Source organism: Bos indicus, chromosome 15, assembly GCF_029378745.1.
Source record: "Bos indicus isolate NIAB-ARS_2022 breed Sahiwal x Tharparkar chromosome 15, NIAB-ARS_B.indTharparkar_mat_pri_1.0, whole genome shotgun sequence".
In the NCBI taxonomy this organism is placed as follows: Eukaryota; Metazoa; Chordata; class Mammalia; order Artiodactyla; family Bovidae; genus Bos; species Bos indicus.
Genome location: NC_091774.1, coordinates 5629100 through 5644437, shown reverse-complemented (window position 1 = coordinate 5644437; position 15338 = coordinate 5629100). Strand labels below are relative to the sequence as shown.

The 15338-nt window shown below is 40.0% G+C and overlaps 1 protein-coding gene across 2 annotated transcripts in view; it reads left to right on the top strand.

Moving 5' to 3' along the window:
• The window catches only part of DYNC2H1 (dynein cytoplasmic 2 heavy chain 1), a 397795-nt gene that overhangs the window by 185930 nt on the left and 196527 nt on the right, over positions 1–15338 (top strand). For both annotated transcript variants that reach the window (XM_070803297.1, XM_019975614.2), the window contains one exon: positions 4483–4572. In XM_070803297.1, coding sequence (XP_070659398.1) covers positions 4483–4572 — 90 coding nt within the window. The remainder of the gene's footprint in view (positions 1–4482; positions 4573–15338) is intronic.

Here is a 15338-nt window from a genome sequence, read left to right as displayed (position 1 = left end):
ACTGAGCAACTGAGCATGCATTTGTTGTTTGAGACTGTAGTATGTTACAGGTATCATTCTAGAAAATGGAAATAGAGCAATATACACTCTTTTATCAAGTTTGTATTCTAATGGAGGGAATATGTTAAAAAATACACATAAGTTTACGTAAAAGGTATAATTGCTAAGTCACTTTAGTTGTGTCTGACTCTGTGTGATCCCATAGACGGCAGCCCGCCCGGCTTTCCCGTCTCTGGGATTCTCCAGGCAAGAACACTGGGGTGGGTTGCCGTTTCCTTCTCCAATGCATGAAGGTGAATAATGAAAGTGAAGTCGCTCAGTCATGTCCGACCCTCAGCGACCCCATGGACTACAGCCCTCTAGGCTTCTCCATCCATGGGATTTTCCAGGCAAGAGTACTATACTGTGCTTTAAAAATATATTGTACACAATTTTCATGTCCGTAAATATAAACCTACATGATGTTTTTGAGAACTTTTGAGGCTGTGTGTGTGTATGTTAGTTGTTTAGTCATGTCCGACTCTTTGCAACCCCACAGACTGTAGCCCACTAGGCTCTTCTGTCCATGGGATTCTCCAGGCAAGAACCCTGGAGTGGGTTGCCATTTCCTTCTCCAAAAGGAACTATAGAAAGAAAGACAGTGAAGTCGCTCAGTCGTGTCTGACTCTTTGCGACCCCATGGACTGTAGCATACCAGGCTCATCTATCCATGGAATTTTCCAGGCAAGAGTACTGGAGTGGGTTGCCATTTCCATCTCCTTTGAAGTTGTATCCTTATTTAACTACCTCCTATGGAGTGTTCTGAAGAAGGCAATGGCAACCCACTTCAGTACTCTTGCCTGGAAAATCCCATGGACAGAGGAGCCTGGTAGGCTGTGGTCCCTGGGGTCGCTAAGAGTCGGACATGACTGAACGAATTCACTTTCACTTTTCACTTTCATGCATTGGAGAAGGAAATGGCAACCCACTCCCGTGTCCTTGCCTGGAGAATCCCAGGGACGGGGGAGCCTGGTGGACTGCCGTCTATGGGGTCTCACAGAGTCGGACACGACTGAAGCGACTTAGCAGCAGCAGCAGCAGCAGCAGCATGGAGTGTTCTGGTTATCTCTGCTGAATATGTTTTTACATCTAAACTTGGCAGATGAAACAGTGTTTCTTTTATGCTCATCGATTCTGTGGGGAATTTGGTCAGGGCCCGGCGGGCTGGCTTACTGCTGCCTAATGGGGTCTGGGGCTCGCTGGGAGGAACTGAGAGGGAGTGGGTTCACAGAGGCCCACTGGTGATGGGGGCGGGTGGACCTGATGGCAGGCTACTGACTGCGTCACCTCTGCGTGAAGTTGGTTTCCTCACAGTGCAGAGTAGGTGAGTTTCTCATATTGCACACTGAGATACCAAACATGTATTCCAGTGGAAAAGACAGAAGCTGAATTGTTTTTTATAACCCAGCCTTGGGTCATTTCTGCTGTATTCTTTTGGTTGAAGCAGTCAGAGCCTGCCTAGATTTAAGAAGGGGAAAGGGACTTCACCTCCTGACAGAATGTCAAAGAATTTGGAGGTTATGTTTTAAATAGCTAGATACTTATAGGATTGTTTTTCCCTAGTGTTTTGTTTCTCTAATTATTTTCCTAGTTAACTTCCTAGACTTGGATAGTTGGGACAAAAATGCATATATGTAAGTCTTTAGACAAATAGTGTCTAATCATCCTTTGGAAATATATGCTGTTGGTGTATTAAAATCGTACAACAACAGGGACCTTTTTCCATCATTCCTTATTCAGATGGTTAAGAATCTGCCTGCAATACAGGAGAACCAGAATATTGGTCAATCCCTGGGTTGGGAAGATCCCTTGGAGAAGGGCATGGCAACCCCCTCCAGTATTCAGGCCTGGAGAATCGCATGGACAGAGGAGCCTGGCAGGCTACAGTTCATAGGGTTGCACAGAGTTGGACATGACTGAATGACTAACACTTTCTTTAAGCAAAAATGGATATTATATATCTTTTAATAATTAGCCTATTAGGTATTGAAAAATATGTCACTATATTTGAAAGTCTTTAGTCATTTGTAAGATAAAATCACTTGTAGAATAGATATCAGATTATTTGTGTTTTTTCTTTGGTGAATTATGATTTTTTTATATTCTATTGTATTAGTATTTTTAAATTTGATTTATAAGAGATTCTTATATATTAAGGACATTAAATCTTTGTCATATGTTGCTAATATTGTAGGCTTATTGTTTGCTTTTAATTTATTTCAATAATATTTTTTATGAAACCAAATTCATCAAATTGTTTTTTATAGTTTTTATGTTTGATGTAATACTAATATAAGTGTTTTTAGGATTATATTTTGGGTGCAAAAAATTTATTTTTTTAGATAAATTAGGGAGCAAAATTTCATATCCAAATAGGCTTACTTAAGTCTGTCTTTCTGAGGAAAGACATTCAATTAATATTTACTGCAAACTTAGCATATGGCAGGCATTTTCTAGGTGCACGGGTGATATACTGGAGCATAAATCAAGAAAAAGTATTGTCTTCATTGGCAGGGGCTAATTAATATTTTCATGAATAAATTATTTCAGAAAATCTTTGAGTACAGTGATTAAGGTTTACTAATGTCTTTTCCACTAAAATAAATCATCTAAAGTTCTCACATTCAGATTTGAAATAAAATGACAGCTGACAAAGAACTTATATTTTGGAGGTAGGCATTGTTGGTAAAATCTATTGTATCACTCCTGGGAAATAAGATAAGCATTTCTCCCACATATATTCATAATGTCCTTTGGACAAAGACTAGGTTTCAAGTTGCAGGGTTGGGCTGCAGAATACTTGTGTGTTAAAAATTTTTAATTTTAATTGTTAACTCTAGTTATACCATTTATAATATTGTGTTGGTAGAAGATTTATACAAAAAACAACAGTGTGAAGTTTGTGAGTGCTCATTCATGACATATTCATCTTATTTCTAATTTTTTGTATCAACAAGTAAAACTAAAGAGTCATTTATATTATACTTCTTTTGCATTAATAATTTTGTATAAAACTTGAGAGTATGTAGTAAGAAGTTCATTTAAAATTGATTTTTATCTTTTAGTAAAAAGGTATTTATGTTAAAATTCAGTGGTCACATAAAATATAAGAACTGAAAAAATACATTACAAGGTCTAAACTTAATAAAAATACTGATTATTTTATACTGTTTAGAAAAGCTTATAGCTTTGTATTTTGTCAGTGACAATAGTTCTGTGATAATGTGGCCATTGAATAACATTTACCTTTGAATAGGTATGTATTGTATTTGCACCTGTGTGTTTAGGTGGGCATTTGAGTTTATTTTAAAAAGTAATATAATCTTAAATTTTGTTTTCCATTGTTTTGAAAATCTACTCTATCTTATAGGTACTATATTCTGTCTCACATTAGCTTGTTTTTTAGTGGATCCAAGTTTTAATTTCACAAATGATCTTTGTTATTAAATAGTAGAATTAACAGGAGTGTTTGTGATGTGAACTGTGAATAATGAGCTCTCTTGGTTAGAACATGCTACTAACCAGAAGCTTGAAACCAAGGTCAGAAACCTATGTTTGATATATCTGTGTACCAGGTCACAATGTTTTCTCCTCATTTCACACATTTTATTTCTCATTCTGGTTGTACTTCTCTAAATATTTTGCTTGTTCCTTTCTTTCTTTTTTTTTTTCTTGTCTGTTATCATCATAAGGAAGTAAGCAAATTTTGTCTAAATGTTATACCAGGATTGAATTTTACAAGGCATGTGTTCTCCAAATGTACCCTGAATAAAGTGAGGTGTAACACTCATATTACAGTTAGGGAAAAGGCAGGCTTTTATACCATCCCTGTCCACTATTCCTAACCCAAGCCATTTTTCATTAATCAAATAACATAGCCATTAGTGATATTTTTCAAATCATGGCAATTATATGCAGTGAAAGTACAAAAATAGGTAAAAAACTAAAACTTGTATGAATTTTGACACCATAAATTTCAAATTCATGAAAGATGAGCAAGATTTAAGATTATTTAAATTCTTATGCTGGGGATAAGAAAATTCTTTATAATATGGTTCTGGTCATACTGTTTTGAGACTGGATTGGTAACTATAATACACGTCATTAAATGAGTTTAACCCAGGTTGATGTAGTATTTTTAATGCCAGTAGAAATTAAAAATGGTAGGTCAAATTCAATTCATATTGTAATTGATTATAATTTTCATTTATTGAAAGCTTTAACTCTGTACATTAAAAAATACATCAGTTTTTTATTGTGTTAATGTAGAATTTTAGTACATTTATTTGTTTAGTCCCTTGAGTCTGACTGATGAAGATAATTGCTCCAGAATCAGTTTTGAGTGTGGGACAACAGTTTCTAAGCATGATCAAACTGTGAGGTACCTTTTAAATGTTCATGAGTTTCCTAATGGTTTCTCCATTTTCAAATTGTCATCTGCAGGATTCTGAAAATACAGAACAGAGGATTAAGTCTCTTATCAACTCATTAAAACATATGGTTTATGAATATATTTGTCGTTGTCTATTTAAGGTAAGAAATATTGTGTTTTCACTTATAAAATGTTACCTGAACCTTTATTTAATACAGTATTAGGTTAAATTATATTAAATTGTACATAACCTTTTACCTACTGGAAAGGTATTAGAATTGACATTTCTGATATTTTTCTAGAATGTCTTCGAGTACTCAGGATGTAGTGGAGAGAAAGGTGACAGCTTCACTAGCTGGCTTAGCCCTGCACTTGTCAGTGACCAGTGAAAGAGGGAAGGAGAGTGGGTTAGGTAGATCATCTTCTAGCAGATGTTTCTCAGTCTTAGTACTCAGGACATTTTGGGCCACATAGTTATTTGTTGTGCCATTAGCATTCCCTTTCCCCATTATGACGATCAAAAATACCTCAACAGTGCCGGATGTCCCCTGGGCTGGGGAACAAAACTTCCTATTCCCTGTATTACAAGGTAAACTAATACATGATTCTGTGTTTTGAAGGAAATCTGTCATAGATGTCTTCAAATTATAAGGCACCCCGAGGAATAAACAATGAATCATTTTAAGAAATTTTACAATATTATAGAAAGTACAGAAGGTTTTCACATAGGACTATTTTATGAAAAAAAAAAATCAGTCCTTGGGAATAGCTTGAGACATGATTTTAAAAAAAGCACTTTGTAAAGGCAGTTAACTATGAGAGAGAAATAGAGTTACTATGGTCCAATTATATAGACTTCTTAGAAGATCCTGAAAAAGATACACTTTTTATATTCTTCAGCACGAGATAGTAGTTTTTATGATTAGAGTGAGTTTATTGAACATGTTTACTTTAGACAGAGAATAAACCCTTCAAAGAGTTTATTGACATTGAATGTTATTGGAAATTCAAAGAATTATAGTTGAGCATTTCTGCAGAATTCCCTCTCTAATGAAAATTGTGGATATATATATATTTTTGAAAGGTCTCATAGTCTACTGTCATTCTAAAAATCAGCCATTCCGCCTTCAATTTTAGTTTGTATAAAAGGAGGAATTGTAAGAGAATAATCTCAAAGCCCATTTTGTCACTGGTTATCATCCTAGATATAAGGATGATATGTCAGTAGCTTCATTGGTTATAGGTTAACAAGATATTTAAACATTTTTTTATAATTCATTATCTCATATAAAATTTAAAAATATTTTCAGAAAATGTTTCAGATTTAATGAGCCATATAGAAAAATCTTTAAACACTTATTTTATTCTCCTCCAATTCAGTCCTTAATTAGAATAAATCACTTTAACATTTGATATATCCTTATAGTCTGTTTCTTCTCTCTTCATATTCATATATGCAAATATGTATACATACATACACATATATAGCAAATGGTGGCTCAGCTGGTAAAGAATCTGTCTGCCAATGCAGGAGATGCAAGAGACACACAGGTTGAATCCCTGGGTCAGGAAGATCCTCTGGAGAAGAAAGTGGAAAGCTGCTCTAGTATTCTTGGCCGGGAAATTTCCATGGACAGAAGAGCCTGATGGGCTACAGTCCATGGAGTTGCAAAGAGTTGTACATAACTGAGCATGTGCCCCTCACCCCCCCCATCCCCCCACCTATATACATATATATATACACACACAACACATCTTTATCCATTCATCTTTGGATGGACACTTAGGATGCTTCCATGTCTTGGCTATTGTAGATAATGATGCAGTGAGCATAGAGAAGCATATATTTTTTAAATTAGTGTTTTTTTTTTTTTTTGGAAAAATACCCCCAAAGTGCAATTGCAGTATCCTATGACAGTTCTATTTTTTAGCTTTTGAAGAACCTTCATACTGTTTTCCATAGTGGCTGTACTAATTTACAATCCTACCAACAGTGTGGGTTCTGTTTCCTCCACATCCTTGTGAACCCTCGTTATTTGTTGTCTTTTTGATCATAGCCATTCTGGACAGATGTCAGGTAGTATCTCTTTGTGGTTTTAATTGGTCTTTCCTCAGTGGTTAGTGATGTTGAACATCTTTTCATGTGTCTGTTGATCATTTGTTTGTCTTCTTTGGAAAAATGTCTATTTACATCATCTGTCCATTTTTAAATAACAATTTACAGTTATTATGTCTGCTCATTGGATTGATCCCTTTATCATTATGGTGATGCTAGTGGTATAGAACTCATCTGCTATGCAGGAGACATAAGAGACGTGGGTTCGATCCCTGGGATATTCCTCCAGGAATATCCCCTGGAGGAGAACATGGCAACCTACTCCAGTATTCTTGCCTGGAGAATCCCATGGACAGAGGAGCCTGGCGGGCTATAGTCCATAGCATCATGAAGAGCTGGACACGACTGAAGAGACAGCACACACATACAATGTCTCTTTATGTCTCTTGTTACAGTCTTTGTTTTAAAGTCTGTAAAATTATGTTTTAAAGATAGTTCAGCTTTATTTTATGGAATAGATTTTCTGTCTCCTCAATGTAGTCTATTTGTCTGTAGTTCTTAAGTGAGTCTCTTGTAGGCAGCATATGTATGGTCCTTGTTTTTTTATTCATTCGGCCACTCTACAGCCTTTAATTGGAGCATTTAGTCTACTTACATTTAAAGTAATTATAGTTTTTCCAAGAGAATGCACCAGTCATAGCAAACACCCTCTTCCAACAACACAAGAGAAGACTCTACACATGGATATCACCAGATGTTCAGTACCAAAATCAGATTGATTATATTTTTTGAAGCCAAAGATGGAGAAGCTCTATACAGTAGCAAAAACAAGACTGGGAGCTGATTGTGGCTCACATCATCAGCTTCTTATTGCAAAATTCAGGCTCAAATTGAATAAAGTAGGGAAAACCACTAGGCCATTCAGGTATCACTTAAATGAAAACCCATATGATTATACAGTGGAAGTGACAAATAGATTCAAGGGATTAGATCTGGTAGACAGAGTACCTGAAGTAGACAGAGTGCCTGTCCAGTGTCATGGACGGAGGTTCATAACATTGTACAGGAGGCAGTGACCAAAACTATCCCCAAGAAATAGAAAGGCAAGAAGGCAAAGTGGTTGTCTTAGGAGGCCTCACAAATAGCAGAGAAAAGAAAAGAAGTAAAAGGCAAAGGAGAAAAGCAAAGATATACTAAACTGAATGCAGAGTTCCAGAGAATAATAGAGAGACAAGAAAGCTTTCTTAAGTGAACAATGCAAAGAAATAGAGGAAAACAATAGAATGGGATAGGCTAGAGATTTCTTTAAGAAAATTGGAGATACTAAGGAAACATTTCATGCAAAGGACGAAAATGGCAAGGACTTAACAGAAGCAGAAGAGATTAAGCAGAGATGGCAAGAATATACAGAAGAACTACACAAAAAACTACACAAAAAAGCTAATAACCCAGATAACCATGATGATCTGGTCACTAACCTAGAGCCAGGCATACTGGAGTATGAAGTCAAGTGGGCCTTAGGAAGCATTACTATGAACAAAGCTAGTGCAGGTGATGGATTACCAGCTGTGATGTTTCAAATCCTAAAAGATGATGCTGTTAAAGTGCTCCACTCATGATGCCAGCAAATTTGGAAAACTCAGCAGTGGCCACAGGATGAAAAAGGTCAATTTTAATTCAATTCCAAAGAAAGGCAACGCCAAAGAATGTTCAAATTACGATGCAATTGCACTCATTTCACATGCTAGCAAGATTATGCTCAAAATCCTTCAAGCTAGGTAGGAGTCAGGAGTACATGAACTGAAAACTTCCAGATGTTCAAGCTGGATTTAGAAAAGGCAGAGGAACCAGAGATCAAACTGCCAACATCTGTTGGATCGTGGAAAAAGCTAGAAAATTCACTTTAATGGCAGAAGGTGAAGAGGAACTAAACAGCATCTTGATTAAGGTGAAAGAGGAGAGTGAAAAAGTTGGCTTAGACATTAACATTAAAAAAATGAAGATGATGGCTGCTCCTATCACTTCATGGCAAATAGATGGGGAAAAAGTGGAAACATTGTCACATTTCATTTTCTTGGGCCCCAAAATCAATTTGGATGGTGACTGCAGCCACAAAATTAAAGGATGCTTGCTCTTTGGAAGAAAAGCTGTGACAACCTAGACAGTGTATTAAAAAAAAAAAAGACATCATTTTGCTGACAAAGCTCCTATAGTCAAAGCTATGGTTTTTCCAGTAGTCATGTATCGATATGAGAGTTGGACTGTAAAGAAAGCTGAGCACCGAAGAATTGATGCTTTTGAACTGTGGTGTTGGAGAAGACTCTTGAGAGTCCCTTGCACTGCAAGGAGATCCAACCAGTCAATCCTAAAGGAAATCAGTCCTGAATATTCATTGGAAGGACTGATGCTGAAACTGAAGCTCCAAATACTTTGGCCACCTGATGTGAAGAACTGACTCATTTGAAAAGACCCTGATGCTGGGAAAGACTGAAGGCGGGAGGAGAAGGGGACGACAGAGGATAAGATGGTTGGACGGCATCACCAACTCAATTGACATGACTTTGAGCAAGGTCTGGGAGTTGGTGATGGATGGGGAAACCTGGCATGCTGTAGTCCATGGGGTTGTAAAGAGTCAGACATGACTGAGCTACTGAACTGAACTGAGCTGATTCATTACCATTAACTTGAACACTACTGGATAGATTGCTTAACTCTACCTTTCTTAGGTTTTATCTAAGCAAAACCTAGGGTTTTGTCATTTTCATTTGTTTCAAATATATTCTTCTATCTCCTCATTATGCCAAATTCTCTATTTTTATTTCTGTGAACTATGTAGGCCAAGTATGTTTTCCAGTCTTGTAGAGTGGCTTACTTGGGAAAGGTCTTATGACTCTCAGCAGCATACTCCCTTCTGCTTACTAGAGCTATATGCTCCAAGGTTGTCCCTTATGTGGGCTCTGTAGACCCTTCTGTTGTCTCGGGGCCAACTCCTGTGGTTGTATTAGTCACCGAGAGTGTTCTTTGGCCTAGTTGGCTTCTAGGCCATATCTCTTGTATTGACTGCCAGGCCCTGGTGGTTGGGCCACCAGGCTGGTCAGCATGGCTGGTCACATGACCTGATAGTCCTGGCCCAGGGCCAGATTCTGGGGCATGCCAGCCCATTGGTAGGAGCTGGGGAGGCTGGGGCTGGTATTGGCCTGCTGGTGTGCAGAGTCGGGTCCTGGGTTGGCTGGCTGGGGGCTCCTGGCTCTGGTACTGTCCACTGATGATGGGTGGGTAAGCCTCTGACATTACTAGGCTAGAGTAGTAGTAGGCTGCTTAGACAATCACAAAGGTATAAAAGGCAACCAAGAGTTAGGGTAGGATTCAATGATAGGTTCAACAACCAGCACACTGGTCTAGCAAGCACCATTTTGGAGTCCTTCCTCTGGTGGCCCATTGGTAGGAGCTGGGGAGGCACTTCCCTGGTGGCTCAGATGGTAAAGCATCTGCCCATAATGCAGGAGACCCAGGTTTGATCCCTGGGTCAGGAAGATCCTCTGGAAAAGGAAATGGCAACCCACTCCAGTACTCCTGCCTGGAAAATCCTATGGACGGAGGAGCCTGGTGAGCTTCAGTCCACAGGGTCGCGAAGAGTCGACTGAGCAAAGAGTCGGACAAGACTGATCGAATTCACTTTCACTTTCCTCTAGCCTAGTAATGTCAGAGGCTTACCCACCCATCATCAGTGGACAGTACCAGAGCCAGGAGCCCCCAGCCAGCCAACCCAGGACCTGACTCTGCACACCAGCAGGCCAATACCAGCCCCGGCCTCCCCAGCTCCTACCAATGGGCTGGCATGCCCCAGAATCTGGCCCTGGGCCAGGACTATCAGGTCACGTGACCAGCCATGCTGACCAGCCTGGTGGCCCAACCACCAGGGCCTGGCAGTCAATACATGAGATATGGCCTAGAAGCCAACTAGGCCAAAGAACACTCTCGGTGACTAATACAACCACAGTAGTTGGCCCTGAGACAACAGAAGGGTCTACAGAGCCCACATAAGGGACAACCTTGGAGCATATAGCTCTAGTAAGCTACAGTCCACGGGGTCGCGAAGAGTCTTGTCTGACTCTTTGCTCAGTCGACTCTTCGAGACCCCGTGGACTGTAGCTCACCAGGCTCCTCCGTCCATAGGATTTTCCAGGCAGGAGTACTGGAGTGGGTTGCCATTTCCTTTTCCAGAGGATCTTCCTGACCCAGGGATCAAACCTGGGTCTCCTGCATTATGGGCAGATGCTTTACCATCTGAGCCACCAGTGAAGTGCCTCCCCAGCTCCTACCAATGGGCCACCAGAGGAAGGACTCCAAAATGGTGCTTGCTAGACCAGTGTGCTGGTTGTTGAACCTATCATTGAATCCTACCCTAACTCTTGGTTGCCTTTTATACCTTTGTGATTGTCCAAGCAGCCTACTATATTTTTATTAGCCAACCATAGTTGAGGGGGTGTCGTGACCTGTCAGTATCCTGTAGAGGAAAATCTTAGTCAGCAGTAGATTCAGGATGATTTGCAGCCATATGCCTAAGGAGCAGATTCTAAAGTATGAAAATATATACAGTCCTATGGGACTGCAAGGAGAAGGCAATGGCAACCCACTCTAGTACTCTTGCCTGGGAAGTCCAATGGACGGAGGCACCTGGAGCCAGGTGATTCCCTGAGTGTCAGTTGCAAGAACAGAGGCTCTAGACAAGTGTATGGGCTTCCCTGGTGGCTCAGATGGCTGCAACGGGGGATACCCGTGTTTGATCCCTGGATCGGGAAGAACCCCTGAAGTAGGAAATGGCAACCCACTCCAGTATTCTTGCCTGGAAAATTCCATGAACGGAGGCACCTGGAGGGCTACAGTCCATGGGGTTGAAAGAGTCAGACACGACTGAGCGACTTCACTTTCTTTCACTTTCAGACAAGTGTTTAAGGTTTTTTTCTGGGAGATACCGATGAACAGAAGGGGGCAGAGGTGGCCTTCACTGACCCTGATCCCTAAGAAAGTCCTGTAGCCCCTAGGTGTGTGCCAAACCTTAACCTGCCTCTCAGACCAGAGCTCCAGTACAAGCAAATAGGCTTCTTTCACAGAAAGATGGGAGTGAGCCTCATAGCCTGTCAAAAACTCTCTGTTACTGTCCCAAGGACCCAGGAATGCAAGCTCTCCTGGCTTTCAGAGCCAGATGATCAAGGGATGTCCCCTTGGCTGTAGGTCTAAAAATCAGGGCTTCAGAGATATGTAAAGTTCACTTCTGAGCGATACCCTGGCGCCCTGTAGCCCAGCAGAGGGAGAGTACGAATATGTAGCTCGCTGGCTGTAAGGCGGCAGCCGGGGAGCATAAAGACTGCGTTCTCCAGAAAAGGAAAAAACTGAGGAAGATGGCGCCCGCTGGCTGGAGTACAGCAGAGGGAGAGTGCAAACGTGGCGCCTGGTGCCGGCAGCGAGGCGGAGCTGCGGAGCGATGGCCGCACCGGAGAAAGGGAGGACAGTGATGGCGCCTGCTGGCTGGCGGCAGGCTGGTGGAGGGAGAGGGTTAAGATGGTGCCCGCCGTTGTGTGTGCCCAGAGCATTCAGGCAGGCTCTTTGACATGTTAAATTAGACGCCCGCATTTCAGGCCAGTGCTTTAATCTACCCAAGGGAAGCTCTTGGGCTTAAAATGATCGCAGTCGCTGCTTTTCAGCTGAGCCCTTGGAGGGGCAGGTTCCTGCATGGGGCCTTTTTTTGAGCAGAGGAGTACAGTCTTGTGGACACCGTGTTGTGAGCCCAGTTGTTTTTCAAAGCTAGATATTTTGGGACCTTGTTACTCAGGTGTAGGTCTCTAAAGCTGAGATACCTAGTATGGGGTCATCATACCCTTCATTCCTTAAGAGGAGGTCTGGGTTTTGCGTTTTCCTCCTGATTTTGGGTCACTGTTCAGGGCTGGGTTTTATGGCAGGATTGTTCCCAGTCTCTCCCACTTTGATATGCTTTTCTTCTCCTTCGCCCAGTGTGTGGTAATTGCTCAGTCAGTCTTTAGGTAGTTAACAGAGGAAAGTGTTCCATATTTAGCTGTAGTCTGTGTGTCCACAGGAGAAAGTGAGTTCAGGATCTTCCAGTATCAGTGTCTTGAACAGGATTTCTCAATGTAAGTATAATTGCTGGTCCAAGGATCGAACCTTTTGAAATTTTGTTGCGCATTATCAAATTACCTTCTAAAAGGTTTTTATGTCTGCTCAGTCACTCGGTCATGTCTGACTTTTTGCGACCCCAAGGACTGCAGCCCACCATGCTCCTCTGTCCATGGAATTTTCCAGGCAAGAATACTGGCGTGGGTTGCCTGCCAGTTCCTTCTCCAGAGAATCTTCCCGACCCAGGGATGGGATCCACATCCCCTGAAGTCTCCTGCTTTGTAGGCAGATTCTTTACCACTACACCAGCTTCTATTAACCAGTTAATACTCCTACTGATAGAGTAAAGGTATCTTCTTTGCATTTTTGTCAACTCTGGATATTACCACTGTTCTTAATTTTGTGATTTATAAATAATATCTTATTTTTCTTCCTTCTCCTTATTTTTAAGGTTGTTTATTTTGTACCTTCTTTACTTGCCATATTTGCCTATTTGTGTTTTAAAGAATAAGTTTTGCTTTATAGAATGTCTATTTGAATTACTCTTTTAATATTTTATTTTTAATCATTGATTTATTTTTGATCTCTGTATTATTTAATTTGCATGATTACTTTTTGTCTTAAACTGGAAGTCTCTACCCAGTAAACAATTGCCCATCCCCCAGCCCCTGGCAACCACTGCCTACTTTGTCTTTCTATGAGTCTGACTGCTCTTAGTATCTCATATAAGTTCAGTCATGTACATATTTGTCCTTTGTAACTGCTTTATTCACTTAGCATGTTTTCAAGGTTCATGCATGTTGTCAGTGTGTGTTTTAAAATGCCCATTCTGTCCCCCTTCCTCCCTTAGCCCTCTCCCCTCCTTTTCCCCCACCAAGTTTAGGAATACCCTGAACTTGTGTTCTCTTCTCTCACCTCTCTTCATGCCTAAGCAGAAGGACTTTTCCCAGAGACTCTGCCATCCTCATTCACTTAATGATTCATCTCAGAATCTGAGCCAAATGCAATGCAGTTTCATGTCTAGCAGGGCTGGTCTGAACGTCTGTGCTCACACACTTGCTCTTCAGTAGTCGATGTGCATTGACTTTTCCTGATCTGGCCACTCTTGTTTCTCTTGATTCTGCCAGAGGCTTGGCTGCAGGGGGCCCCGGATGGCCTGGGGTGGTTAGAGTGGTGACTGCCCAGGGACAGTGAAACATGGAGTTACTTGATTGCTTCTGGTGCTGTCACCAAGAGGGTAAGGGGCTCCTGGTACAGCAGTTCATGCTGTAGTGTCTTACCCTAGGAGGGAGTGTGAAAGAGGTAAAGGGCACTTGAGGGATATAGAGGGCCAGCACCCACAGCAGCCCTGGGTGCCGGGCCTAGCAATTCTTCCTGAGTATAGCTGTAATCCTTTGTATTTTCCAGGGAATATATGTTTTTATTTTACTTTTAGTAATATATTTACTGATGAGATCTGAACCTTTTTGTCATATTTTAATAAAGTAATTAGAGAGTGATACAGTAAGCTTTTCAGTGCCAACATGATTTAAAGCCAGCATTTTGTTGCACTACCAGAGGGGTTATAGGCTTACTATCCTCAGCATTTAGTACCCAACTAGAATTTTTCATTAGCTGTCTTGAGTTATACTTTTTGTTGTGAGCAGTTGAAATTATTTTAAAAAGGGCCGTAGTCTGTAATTCTTAAGACAGGTTTTTAATTGACGATGGAATATCTGTTTTGTAAAGTCCTTATTTTTGTATGAATGATATTAAATGTATTCATAGTGAATTCAGCATTCCATAGTTTCAGTGGTGAATAAAAATGCAGAAAGCACAGCAATTACAAAAATGAGGTCGTAAAACATCCTCAAGATTTAGCACTCTAAGCTTACTTAGGATGGAAACCGTTTCATATTCGAGTGAAAGTTTTGGGGTTTTTAGCAGTCAGCATCACATTAAACTTAGTGCCAGAGCTTCTCTCATGCTCATTTTGCTGTTGTGTGAGTGATGGTAATGTGACAACAATATACTCTTGAAATAGAGGATTGTTAGTATTCACATCACAGTGAATTGAAAGCATTTTGACATGGAACAGAAAAATGATTGACTTGTAGTAGAAAATTTAGAATTTTAATAAACTATAAGCCAAATGGAGAAAATTGTCTAGTACATTCAGTTTTTATTATTTGCTGTATTTTTCTTTTATTTTCTTCATGAGGTCAAAAGTGTTTATTTTAGTAATTATAGGATGAGCAACACATTTGACTCCCCCAAACTTATGATGATTATAGCAAAACTGTATCCAAGTTAGTACCTTTACACATCATTTCTTCATCACAGTTTATTGCTTGGAATAGATACAAAATAATGGAATTTGTAGGAATGTTAAATAATTTCCAACTCTACTGGGTATGAGTATGGAAAAGAGTTTAAGGAAATTTTGGGGGAGCATATGATTTTTAGTGTTTCCCTGTCCTTGTGGAAGTATTTCTAAAAGATCTGAAATGGTATAGGAAGACTGTCTGGTGATAAATGATTAAAAGGTTTTTCAAGGAAAGTGCTTCTAAGCTTGGGCTTATGCAGCCTACCTAGTCTCTTTCTTGAAATGAATTTGCTAGTTCATTGATTTTGAATATTGATAGCATGTCATGATTGTATTTATCTTACATATCATTTAATTTGAATTGCATTTTTTCTATAAAAATGAGTTTTCTTAAAATGTGGAAATTCTCTGGTTGCATGTTTAGAAACTGTATA